General features: G+C 46.8%; 1 protein-coding gene across 2 annotated transcripts in view; it reads left to right on the forward strand.

Annotated features, from left to right (window-relative positions):
• LOC112108554 (gamma-aminobutyric acid receptor subunit rho-1) overlaps nucleotides 1-13,741 on the forward strand; it is an 85,527-nt gene that overhangs the window by 24,981 nt on the left and 46,805 nt on the right. Inside the window, exon 2 of one of the 2 annotated variants that reach the window (XM_026654178.1) lies at nucleotides 3,152-3,205. The exons of the other annotated variant lie outside the window; for it this stretch is intronic. Within the exon in view, the coding sequence (XP_026509963.1) occupies nucleotides 3,152-3,205 (54 nt within the window). The remainder of the gene's footprint in view (nucleotides 1-3,151; nucleotides 3,206-13,741) is intronic. 2 annotated transcript variants of the gene reach the window in all.

Raw genomic sequence — 13,741 nt, forward strand, 5'->3', positions numbered from 1 at the left:
AGATTTGGGCTGGTGGAGAACTGAAGGATCCTGGAAGTGGTAGAAGAGCCTGAAAGCTTTTAGGCACACAGGCCCAAATTCAGAGATGAGTCTAAGGGCTTGTCTACACACAAACTGCACCAGTTTAAACTCACGGCTGGTCTATACACAGATGTACCTGTAAATTACAAGTTCAAAAAACCCAATACAAGATTGCTCACACAGAAATACTAAATAATTTTAACATTACATCACTAGCTAAACCAGTGCAACTTCTAGGTTTAGTCCAAGCCCAAATTACTGTACTTCATAATTTACTCCAGCCTAGCAATATCCACTTATTGAGCAACCCTCATGGCCAGGGGGTCACATTACCGGCACCCAGCCTCTATTATCCCCCTCTTGTTGGCCCCTTAAGCACTCCAGACAGTCTCTGTTGTGGCTTACAGCACCCCTTTCTGGGGCTGGTTCAACATCAATGTTCACACAAACCTCAGAGTCCTCAATCACAAAATGAGCCAAACAATCCAATGACCCCCCAACATAAAGTCCAAAATCTTGTTAAAAATAGTTTAAAAAAAACCCTCATTCAAACTTAGCTCTGATTTTTCAGCCACACCCAGAGCTCTTTCTCTGTCACTCTGCTCCACACGAAGTAGCTAGTCCCTAGCCATCCAGTTGGAGCTTCACCCTCTAGCCATATTTCCATACTGTCTCTCAACTAAACACATGCCTCCAGCTGCCTGCTATCTTTAATTTAAGAGCACCTGATTCCCCACAGGTGAGGCTCATCTTGTAATCAAGGCTAGCTTAGCCCCAGGCTCACTAGCTCATGGGCTACCATCCTGTTACCCAACCCCATCAGTGTGTACTGAACATGCCCAGCTGGAAATCCTGTTGACTCACACCAGCCTAACAAGGTGTAATTTACACCACTTTACACATCAATTCTTATGTTGGCCCATTGAGTGTAATGGAGTCTAACAAAGTAACTTACACACTGTGGTCTGTAAGACAAGAGTGTTTCAGGCAAATCACCTAATGCAAAGGTTACATTAGGCCATCTGAGTCTTTAGTTTCCTCCTTTTTGTGACTTCTGGCACCTCAACATGTAAATTACAGCCTAAGTCTCCCTTAGGCTCAGACTCCCCTAACACATTTACCAACATGTAACTTATACCACTTGATATATCACTTATGAATTTGGCCCAGAAACTATCAGACCTCTAAAGGGAAGTGAGGAAATTCTTCAGAAGCTAGGAAATAGAAAAAAGTAGTGTTGTAACCTGGTATGGCTGCCGGGAATTCAGTGAGTCTCTCCTAATCAAAAATGAGTAGGTAAGGAGACAAAAGCTTTGGATTTGGGACTGCCAGCTTGTGAAGACATGGGGAGCAAAGGGAGGGTGGAAGAGGAGAGAAAGGCATAAATGTAGACAGGGTTGGTGAAAGGGAGAAGAGCTTGTGCTTGCTATGGAAGAACAGCAGGAACAAATGCAGAGATTCAAGGAAACAGAGCAGCAAGAAAAGATGATTTTTTTTTAAAAATGTGAGGCTTTGGGAGTAGGAGGGGATTTCCATTATCATCCACTAATGTGATATGTATTAATCTTGGGCCAAGTCCTGAAAACTTTTACTCAGACAGGATGTCTGCATCTGAGCCTGCTAAACGTGGTACATAATGTGGGACAGAGACCCAAAATGAGGAATACGAAAAGCATATTCATGCAGGTAATGTAACATACTGTGGGATTAATTCCTTTGGTGTAACTATCTTTCTGTAACCGTGGTTCTTTATTTCTAATGTAAATAATTTTCAACAATAACAGTGAGCAGGAAATTATGTGGAATTTGGGGACTAAAATGGGTGGTGGCCCTCAAAATGAGGTATACTTGAGTAATCTGAGTTCCACTGACATCAGTGGGAATGTTTCATGTGTATTTACAAGATCAGACCCTTAAATAACAACCAGAAAGCAGGTTGGGGTTTATAGGGATTGGGGTTTCTTCTAAACACAAATATCATTGTCATACATACCTGCTGTTTCATCTATGTACCTTACAGAGTATCTCAAGACACTGAGCAAATGTAGCATAGCACAACAAAAATGGGACATTTTAGATATAAAAAATGTCATCCTTGTAAGGAGCATGCCACTATGAGCTGAGAGGATGTGTAACTAAAATTGGCTGCCAGGTAGCTTTGCAGAGTTTCTGAACTAGGTGCAAATGAAATGCAATTCTCATTTGTCAGGAGTGGCTGAACAAGTTTACCCTAGTAGGTTGCAGTATTTTTATAATTCACTTTAGGCTGCCTGCATTCTTCCAAGACTAATTTTTTATCTGAATAAAACTGAATGACTGCTGTATGTCCTGCCACCCTCTTTTGAATACCTAGTACTGAATGCTTTGGCACAGAAATCTCTTATTTCTCTTCCGTTAGGTGTTCTCCTGTACAGGATGACAAACTCCAGCCCAGTACAGTGGCACCCAAAGGTGCAGAAGAGAGAAAGCTGGGTAGAGGACAAAGACCCATTACACCAAATTAAGACTAACTCTACCATCCTCTCCCAAGAAAAATTCAGGGTTTTAAATAAGTTACCCTGAAATCATATAACTTCTGAGTACTGCATTATTCATAGACAATCACTGGCCAGGGTCAATAACCTCCCTATAGCCAAAGGCTGACCATGCTTCTAATTAAAGCAGAAAGGACCAGACTGCCCTATAGTAAACATAGGTCCAGAAATTATTATAGATTTTTTTCTTGCAGAGCCAATGAAACCAAGTAAATTATTACAAAGGACAGTCTTGGACCCTGTGTAAAGAATGTGATCTATCCTGTCTCAATCCTCTGTCCAGCAACCTAGAAGCAATACTGACAGTAGTTTAGGAGTACTCTGCAGGTCCTCATCTCCTATGGCTATGTTGGCACTCAAGAGGAGACCAGAAGGATGGATTAAAAAAAATGCAGTTGGAAACATTTACACACTTTGTAAAGGTGGGCAAAGCAAGGACACATAGGTGCTGTAGTTCCCACCTACCCCTTGCCACTACCGCCTCCAACGCCACCTTTTTTCCTGGTATTACTCAAAGGTTAGATTTATAACGTGATAAGCTTTTTGTGATATTCTGAATGTTTAAATTCTTCCTTGTCTCTGTCCTTTTCTTACAGTCAACCGCAAAGACAGAGACGGGAAACACATGGAGAAACACACAAGCAAGGCAGGTATGCTACTAAAAACATATCTTCCCGGTAGCCATTACATCTTGCTAGCTCTTTATATTATTGGCTGTCAGCAGCAAAATCACAATGCCTTCCTCCCCATCTGAAAGGGTCAGATTTAAGAAAAAAATCCCAGTTAGCAAATGAACATGGGAACTCCAATGGTAAGTTCTGGTTTGATGCTCAGAGTGGTGAGGTGTTAGTCTGTTCTCTCTGCTTCTAGGGCAGGTAACCCACTGGTCAGGAGGTGGTGGTATTCTCCTTTGTGCCTAATCCACTGAAGATGAGTCTGTTACAGCCTTCATCTACAGCAGGGGTCGGCAACCTTTCAGAAGTGGTATGCCGAGTCTTCATTTATTCACTCTAATTTAAGGTTTTGCGTGCCGGTAATACATTTTAATGTTTTTAGAAGGTCTCTTTCTATAAGTCTATATTATATAACTAAACTATTGTATGTAAAGTAAACAAGGTTTTCAAAATGTTTAAGAAGCGTCATTTAAAATTAAATTAAAATGCTGATCTTACGCCACCAGCCTGCTCAGCTTGCTGCCAGCCTGGGGTTCTGTTCACCTAGGCCGGCAGAGGGCTGATCAGGGCCTGTGGCCGGGACCCCAGACCTGGGGGGGCGTGTTTTAGGGGTCAGGGCAGAGGGCTGAGGGAGGGGGTTCAGGGCAGAAGGCTGGGGTGTGTGTGGCAGGGGTTCAGAGATCAGGGCAGAGGGCTGGGGTGTGTGGGGGGTGCAGGGCAGAAGGCTGAGTGTGTGTGGGGGGGTTCAGGGCAGAGGGATGGGGCTGTGGGGGTGCAGGGCAGAAGTCTGGGTGTGTGTTGGGGTGGGGGGGTTCAGGGCTGGGGGTGTGGGGGGTGCAGGGCAGAAGGCTGGGTGTGTGTTGGGGTGTGGGGGGTTCAGGGCAGAACGCTGGCGGTATGGGGGGTGCAGGCCAGAAGGCTGAGTGTGTGGGGGGTTCAGGGCAGAAGGCTGGGTGTGTGTTGGGGTGGGGGGGTTCAGGGCAGAGGGTTGTGATGTGGGGGGGGTCAGGGCAGAGGGCTGGGGTGCTTGGCTCGTGGGGGTGCTCCCAGCCCCCTGCCCTGAGCGGCTCATGGCAGGGGGCTGGAAAGGATATGCCCTGTTCCACCCCTTTCCCCAGGCTCCGTCCCTACCTCTCTCTGCGTCCTCTACAGAGCTGTGTGCACGCTGCCGCTCTTCCCCCTCCCCCTCGCTAGGGCCATCAGCTGATTGGCGCAGGGAAGGAGAGGGGGAGGGGCAGGAAAGCACCACGCTGGGGGAAGAAGCGGGGGAGGGGGGAAGCTTGGCTGCCGCAGAACCAAGCTTCTGCCTCCTGCCCCCGCAGGGGAGAGCGGTGGGTGGGGGGGCTAAGTGGGGCTGGGGGCTGGGACCGCGGCAGGGAGCTGCGTGCCATTCAGAATCGGCTCGCGTGCCGTGTTTGGCATACGTGCCGTAGGTTGCCGACCCCGATCTACAGAATCATAGAAGATTAGGGTTGGAAGAGACCTCAGGAGGTCATCTAATCCAATCCCCTGCTCAAAGCAGGCCCAACACCAACTAAATCATCCCAGCCAGGGCTTTGTCAAGCCGAGCCTTAAAAACCTCTAAGGATGGAGATTCCACCACCTCCCTAGGTAACCCATTCCAGTGCTTCACCACCCTCCTAGTGAAATAGTGTTTCCTAATATCCAACCTAAACCTCCCCCACTGCAACTTGAGACTATTGCTCCTTGTTCTGTCATCTGCCACCACTGAGAACAGCTGAACTTCATCCTCTTTGGAACCCCCTTCAGGTAGTTGAAGGCAGCTATCAAATCCCCCCTCACTCTTCTCTTCTGCAGACTAAACAATCCCAGTTCCCTCAGCCTCTCCTCGTAAGTCATGTGCCCCAGCCCCCTGATCATTTTTGTTACCCTCCGCTGGACTTTCTCCAATTTGTTCACATCTTTTCTGTAGTGGGGGGCCCAAAACTGGACGCAGTACTCCAGATGTGGCCTCACCAATGCTGAATAATCACTTCCCTCAATCTGCTGGCAATGCTCCTATTAATGCAGCCCAATATTCTGTTAGCCTTCTTGGCAACAAGGCACACTGCTGACTCATATCCAGCTTCTCATCCACTGTAATCCCCATGTTCTTTTCTGCAGAACTGCTGCTTAGCCAGTCAGTCCCCATCCTGTAGCGGTGCATGGGATTCTTTCATCCTAAGTGCAGGACTCTGCACTTGTCCTTGTTGAACCTCATCAGATTTCTTTTGGCCCAATCCTCCAATTTGTCTAGGTCACTCTGGACCCTATCCCTACCCTCCAGTGTATCTACCTCTCCCACCAGCTTAGTGTCATCTGCGAACTTGCTGAGGGTGCAATCCATCCCATCATCCAGATCATTAATAAAGATGTGGAACAAAACCGGCCCCAGGACCAATCCCTGGGGTACTCTGCTTGATACCGGCTGCCAACTAGACATCAAGCCATTGATCACTACCCACTGAGCCTGACGATCTAGCCAGCTTTCTATCCACCTCATAGTCCATTCATCCAGTCCATGCTTTTTTAACTTGCTGGCAAGAATACTGTGGGAGACCATATCAAAAGCTTTGCTAAAATCAAGATATATCACGTCCACTGCTTTCCCCATATCCACAGAGCCAGTTATCTCATCATAGAAGGCAATCAGGTTAGTCAGGCATGACTTGCCCTTGGTGAATCCATGTTGTCTGTTCCCGATCACCTTCCTCTCCTCCGACTGCTTCAAAATGGATTCCTTGAGGACCTGCTCCATGATTTTTCCAGGGACTGGAGTGCATCTTTCTGTACCTGAGCCACAGAGGATGTGAGCCTATTACATCCTCCCATTACAGAGCCTGGCTCTCTAGCTTAAGATGGAGAGACCTGTGCTTTTTGCTCAAGAGGTCTCCTGTTCAATCCTGGACATGTGGCTGCTTATGTGTCATGTGCCATCTTGGCAAGCACACTAGGGATTGACTAGGGACCTCCAGAGCTGAATGCATTAATCTCTACAGCTCAAGCTAAAGAGCCAGCTTCTGTAATGGGAGGATGTAATAGGCTCACATCCTCTGTGGCCCAGGTACAGAAAGATGCATAACAATCACCATCAGTGTGTTACAAACACATCTGTCCATCTCGCCCTTAACTGAGATACTGGGGAAATGCCACACCCTCTACTCACCCTAGCAGCTAGGGGTCCCCATCCCTTCTAGTAACAGAACAGTATCTACAGAAGACGACTTCTGATAGTAGAAGGATCTTTAGTCCAGCAGACAAAGGCATAAAAAAGGTCCTATGGCAGGAAGCTGAAGCTAGACAAATTAAAAACTACCTAGTATTTCCATTTGGAACAGTGAGGGTAGTGAGCCATTGGAACAACTTATCTAGGCCTGCAGTGGATTCTCCCCCACTGAACATCTTTAAATCAATAGTGATGTATTTCTAAAATATGTAGTTGAATTGGAGCACCTGTTATTGGGCTTTATGCAGAAATTAGTCAGTAAAATCTATGGCCTGTGTTATGCAGGAGATGGATGATCATAAAGTCCTTTCTGGCCTTAAAGTCAATGAATATAAAAGATGTCCAACCATCCCTTATGTCTAGCTAGGAATCCCACTCCTCAAGCCTCAGGGGAGTCTATAGCAGTTCAGATGCCAGTACACCCTTTGAGTTCTGCCTCGTGCTGACTTTTCTGTCCCTTATGGAAAGCTTCTCTCCTTGATCAGGACCATTACAAATATATGACTGAGATCAGTGACATGTACAGATTCAGTAGGTGGCACTAGCTTTTTTATAATGGCTGCGGTGTAGCTCTAGCTAATCAGGAAAAGGGAGCATTGTCAAGAGAACAGGGGAGAAGCTGTACCTTGAACAGAACCACATGAATCCCAGAGGGGGACCGTGAGTTCGGGAAACAAATTGGCTTCCAAGGCATCTTTTAGAAATCCAGTGCGTGCACCCACACACACACATACTAGCATTCTCCTCTGGGGTCTACAACTGCGCTCTCGGGTGCTGCAATATATGTGCACAGAATATATGTGGCTGGAAAATACAGTGTCTGTGTGTCAGTTATAATCTTCCACCTCAACCTAACCTATACAGAGCCCACAGCAGCAGTCTCTGTAACAGACGTACTGTGCAATGTCAGTCCTAGCCACTAATGCAGCAGTTGGCAAACTTGGCATCAGGAAATGTCACTCATTTCCCTCTCTTCAGTTCTGTCCTTCTGATCATTAAGGCAATCTCCTTAGCATGGGTATTAAGCAGAGCCAGATTTAGGGTATGTCTACACTACGGGATTAATCCGAATGTACAGAATTCAAATTTTGGAAACAGATTGTATAAAGTCAAATGTATGCGGCCACACTAAGCACATTAATTCGGCGGTGTGCGTCCATGTACCGGGGCTAGTGTCGATTTCCGGAGCGTTGCACTGTGGGTAGTTATCCCAAAGCTATCCCATAGTTCCCGCAGTCTCCCCCGCCCATTGGAATTCTGGGTTGAGATCCCAGTGCCTGATGGGGCAAAAAACATTGTCGCGGGTGGTTCTGGGTACAGCCTCACCCCTCCCTCCATGAAAGCAATGGCAGACAACCATTTCACGCCTTTTTTCCTGGGTGAACACAACAGACGCCATACCATGGCAAGCATGGAGCCCGCTCAGCTCAAGACAGCAGTCATGAACATTGTAAACACCTCGCGCATTATTGTGCAGTTTATGCTGAACCAGGACCAGAAAAACGAGGCAAGGAGGAGGCGGCGACGGCAGCGTGGCGATGAGAGTGATGAGGACATGGACATGGACACAGAATTCTCTCAAACCGCGGGTCTCAGCGCTTTGAAGATCATGTTGTTGATGGGGCAGGTTCTATCCGTGGAACGCCGATTCTGGGCCCGGGAAACAAGCACAGACTGGTGGGACCGCATAGTGTTGCAGGTGTGCGACGATTCCCAGTGGCTGCGAAACTTTCACATGCGTAAGGGCACTTTCATGGAACTTTGTGACTTGCTTTCCCCTGCCCTGAAGCGCCAGAATACCAGGATGAGAGCAGCCCTCACAGTTGAGAAGTGAGTGGCGATAACCCTGTGGAAGCTTGCAGCGCCAGACAGCTACCGGTCAGTCGGGAATCAATTTGGAGTGGGCAAATCTACTGTGGGGGCTGCTGTCATGCAAGCAGCCAAAGCAATCATTGAGCTGCTGCTACGAAAGGTAGTGACTCTGGGAAATGTGCAGGTCATAGTGGATGGCTTTGCTGCAATGGGATTCCCTAACTGTGGTGGGGCGATAGATGGAACCCATATCCCTATCTTGGCACTGGAGCATCAGGGTACCCAGTACATAAACCTCAAGGGTTACTTTTCAATGGTGCTGCAAGCACTGGTGGATCAGAGGGGACGTTTCACCAACATCAACGTGGGCTGGCCGGGAAGGGTTCATGACGCTTGCGTCTTCAGGAACACTACTCTGTTTAAACGGCTGCAGCAAGGGACTTACTTCCCGGACCAGAAAATAACCGTTGGGGATGTTGAAATGCCTATAGTTATCCTTGGGGACCCAGCCTATCCCTTAATCCCATGGCTCATGAAGCCATACACAGGCAGCCTGGACAGGAGGCAGGAGCTGTTCAACTACAGGCTGAGCAAGTGCAGAATGGTGGTAGAATGTGCATTTGGACGTTTAAAAGATTGCTGGCGCACGTTACTGACTCGCTCAGACCTCAGCCAAACCAATATCCCCATTGTTATTGCTGCTTGCTGTGTGCTCCACAATCTCTGTGAGAGTAAGGGGGAGACCTTTATGGCGGGGTGGGAGGCTGAGGCAAATCGTTTGGCTGCTGATTACGCGCAGCCAGACACCAGGGCGATTAGAAGAGCACACCAGGAAGTGCTGTGCATCAGAGAAGCTTTGAAAACCAGTTTCATGACTGGCCAGGCTACCGTGTGAAAGTTCTGTTTGTTTCTCCTTCATGAAAACCCGCCCTCTTTATTGACTCATTCTCTGTAAGGAACCCACCCTCCCCCTTCCCCCAGCTTGCTTTCAAAGGAAATAAAGTCACTATCATTTAAAAATCATTTATTCTTTATTAATTGATTATAAACATAGGGAGAGAACCGACAAGGTAATCTGGGTGAGGTTTGGGAAGAGGATAGGAGGGAAGTAAAAGGCCACTGAAAAAATTCAATATAATGACAGCCTTTTGGTTGGGCTGTCCACTGGGGTGGAGTGGGAGGGTGCACGGAGCCTCCCCCCCCACCCCCCACCCCGCGTTCTTACACTTCTGGGTGAGGAGGCTATGGAACATGGGGAGGGGGCTTATACAGGGGCTGTAGCGCCAGTCTGTGATCCTGCTGCCATTCCTGAAGCTCCACCAGATGCCGGAGCATGTCTGTTTGCTCACGCAGCAGCCCCAGCGTTGCATCCTGCCTCCTCTGATCTTTCTGCCACCACCTCTCATCTCGAGCGTCTCTCCTCTCCTCACATTGGTCCCTCATGTCCTCACGTTGGTCCCTCCTGTCCTCACGTTCACTGGCATCTTTCCTATACTTTGAAACCGTGTCCTTCCACTCATTCAGATGAGCTCTTTCATTGCGGGTGGAATTCCATGATTTCCGCGAACATCTCATCTCGCGTCCTCTTTTTCCGATGCCTTATCTGAGATAGCCTTCGGGACGGAGGAGGGAGGCTTGAAAAATTTGCAGCTGCTGGAGGGAGGGAAAAAAGGAGAGAATTTTTTAAAAAGATACATTTTACAGAACAATGCTTATACTCTTTCATGGTGAACAACACTATTCACATTACATAGCACATGTGATTTCTGTGCAAGGTCGCATTTTGCCTCTTAATATTGAGTGCCTGTGGCTTTGCTGCTAGAGATCACAGACGCAGGTCCGGGCAACAGAATTCGGCTTGCATGCGGCCATGGTAAGCCATTGTCTTTCGGCTTCTGCGCCCTCCTTTCCCACATACCAAGCAAAGCCGGTTGAGTGCTGTGGTTTTCCTGTTAACCTTCAGCAGCAGAAAACAAACTAACCCCAACCCCATCCAATTCTCTGGGATGATCGCTTTATCCCTCCCCCCACCGCGTGGCTGGTATCAGGGAAGATCCCTGCAGGAACCAAACTAACCCCCCCCACCCACCCGCCATGAATTCTCTGGGATGATCGCTTTACCCCTCCCCCCACCGCGTGGCTGGTTTCAGGGAAGATCCCTGCTAGCCAAACGCGAAAAGCTCAGGGCCAATTCCTCCCCACCCTGCACTTGACTAACTGCAGGGAAGGATTTCTTTTCAGCCACAGGCAAACAGTCCAGTAGGAATAGCCACCTCTGTCCCCTTAATTAAATTCCCGTATTTCAACCAGGTTACCATGAGCGATATCACTCTCCTGAGGATTACACAGCGAGATAAAGAACGGATGTTGCTTGAATGCCAGCAAACACCAGGACCATACGCTGCCAGGCTTTGTCATGCAATGATACCAGATTACTTGCTACTAGCATGGCGTGGTCAAGTGTCCTACCATGGAGGACGGAATAAGGCTGCACTGCCCAGAAACCTTGTGGAAAGGCTTTTGGAGTACCTCCAGGAGAGCTTCATGGAGATGTCCCTGGAGGATTTCCACTCCATCCCCAGACACGTTAACAGATTTTTCCAGTAGCTGTACTGGCCGCGAATGCATCCCAAGTCCGCAGGGCAAAGTAATCATTAAAAAACGCTTGCTTTTAAAACAAGTTTTATATTTTAAAAGGTAAACTCACCTGAGGTCCCTTCCATGGGGTCATGGTCTTGGATACTGGCTTGGGAGGCTTGGGAGGGTACTTCAGTCAGGCTGAGAAAAAGATCCTGGCTGTTGGGGAGAACGGAGTGCTGTGTGCTCTCTGCAAGCTCGTCTTCCTCCTCCTCCTCTTCCCCGTCCGCAGAATCCTCAGGTGTGGCTGATGACATTACCCCCGCCTCGGAATCCACGGTCAGAGGTGGGGTAGTGGTGGCGGCCCCCCCTAGAATTGCATGCAGCTCAGCGTAAAAGCGGCATGTCTGTGGCTCTGACCCGGAGTGACTGTTTGCCTCCTTTGTTTTCTGATAGGCTTGTCTGAGCTCCTTGACTTTCACGCAGCACTGATCTGAGTCCCTATCGTGGCCTCTCTCCATCATGCCCTTGGAGATTTTTTCAAAAGTTTTGGCATTTCGTCTTTTCGAACGAAGTTCTGCTAGCACTGAATCCTCTCCCCATATAGCGATCAGATCCAGTACCTCCAGTACGGTCCATGCTGATGCTCTTTTTCGATTATCGGCCTGCATGGTTACCTGTGCTGATGAGCTCTCTGTGGTCACCTGTGCTCTCCTCTGCTGGGCAAACAGGAAATAAAATTCAAATGTTTGCAGGGCTTTTCCTGTCTACCTGGCCAGTGCATCCGAGTTCAGATTGCTGTCCAGAGCGGTCACAGTGGTGCACTGTGGGATAGCTCCCGGAGGTCAATGCCCTCGAATTGCGGCCACACTAACCCTAATTCGAAATGGCAATATCGATTTCGGCGCTACTCTGCTCGTCAGGGAGGAGTACAGAAATCGATTTTAAGAGCCCTTTATTTTGAAATAAATGGCTTCGTTGTGTGGACGGGTGCAGGGTTAATTCGATTTAACGCTGCTAAATTCGAATTAAACCCTTAGTGTAGACCAGGCCTTAGATATCCACAAAACTCAGGGCTGCTCAGTGGAGGCCAGTACATCAGAAAGTGAGGAGGGAAAACTGAGTCTCAGTGCCTTATTCTGAATCAGTTCATTGCAGCATAGACAGAGGAGGCTGTTCCTCCATCAAATCAGAACAAGGTAGGGTTTCTACCTTGCTTACCCTGAGGAGTGTCTGCTGTAGATTTTGGGGACCATTTTCCTCTTCCAGTGCTCCAAAAGGGAAGAAGAAAGCGGCAAATCACATTGGATTAGTCAAAATGTTTTTCAACATTTTTTCAATGGAAAGTCATTTTGAATGAACCTAAAATTCTCACAAACTATTGCTTTGTTTGAAGGGTTGATATTTTGATGAAAAAATTGAAAACATTCTTTCTGTTTTTGTTTTGATGTTTCAGCTAGAAAATGTTTTTGTTTCTGTTTCAAAAACCAAAAAAGGTTGGGGTTTGATTTTGGGGGTTGGGGGGGTTATCTTCATTTCTCTCTCTATTGTATTTTCCCCTTGCCCCAAAGGGGAAAATATTTTTTCAGAAAGGAAGAGGAACAAAAACTGAATCAACCCCCAAAATGTTTTCAGTTTTCAAAAGTTACAATGAAAATTTTCAAATTTTGAACAGTCAAAGCAACAATCTTCATTTCATCTTTTTTACTGAAAATTCTAAAAAATAAAACATTAAAATTTCAAATAAATAAAATAGTTTTTATTTGAACATGTTCATGGAAATAGATTTATATATTTTTGACCAGCTCCACACTTATTGGCCAAAATCTTCCGAAGTGGCCTCTGATTTTGCGTGACTCATTTCTGACTAAATAGCATTTTTGATGGGAAAACCTTTCTCAAACATTTTGACCAGCTTTAGTCAACAGCACTGCAGGGCAAGTCCAAACAGCTTCTTAGCCCTTTGTTTTCCCAGATCCTCAACTAGTATAAACTGACATAGCTGCACCTGAGTCAATAAACTGTGCCACCTGGGGATATGAGCCTTAAACCCTTAATCATTTTCTTCTTCAAATGAAATCATACTTTTCACCCTTTCTGTGTCAAAGGAGCTGCTATAAGTATATGTTCTGGCTGGATATGGCATTGGGGATTAGCTCCCATGAGCTCCTACTCAACCTGAATTCTGACCTAGTCTTTCCCTCCCCAGGCAGACAGTGATGCATTGTAAAAAATGTGAAGGCGTTAGGATGTGAGACCATGATCTAGCTGTCAAGACTGCAGACCACCTTTGAAGTCTGGATTAGATCATGTGTGCAAATGAGTTTAGTGGCTTCCATTCGGCTACATAACCATACAAATCAGGCCAGTTACTAGTCATAATGTCAGTTTTTGCAACATCTTCCTTATGAAAAACACAGGAATAGCTTCAAGCATTACATTCTACTGTAGAGGTGTTCCAAGGCTAAATGTTTCTTGGAGGTCTGTCATCCAGGTCAAAACCTACACAGTTTGAGATTATTATTGTAGTGCCCTGGAGATTATGGTTAGGAATCAAGATGCTTCTGTGCTAAGAACTGTATACACATAATAAAACAGTCTCTGCCCCACAGCGCTTACAATCTGCATAAAATGAGGGAACAGGTATATAAAACAAATGTGAAGGAGGACAAGGACACATGAGATCCCAGCAGGAGATGGGATAGTTCAAAGTACAAAGCACATCCATCGTTAGCTTTCTAAAATAGTTGTGGATCCTCTGCTTGACGATTTAGTGGTTGCCTAGATAAGTGATCACAGCTTAATTACATTTGTTATGTGCAATATAGTGCTGACAAGTAATATGTAAAGCCACTTGGCGCTCTAAAAGGCACAATTTCCCAAGGCTGAAACAATTA

The sequence above is a fragment of the Terrapene carolina genome, unplaced genomic scaffold, assembly GCF_002925995.2.
Source record: "Terrapene carolina triunguis isolate 2854851 unplaced genomic scaffold, T_m_triunguis-2.0 Scaffold42, whole genome shotgun sequence".
NCBI classification, from domain to species: Eukaryota; Metazoa; Chordata; order Testudines; family Emydidae; genus Terrapene; species Terrapene triunguis.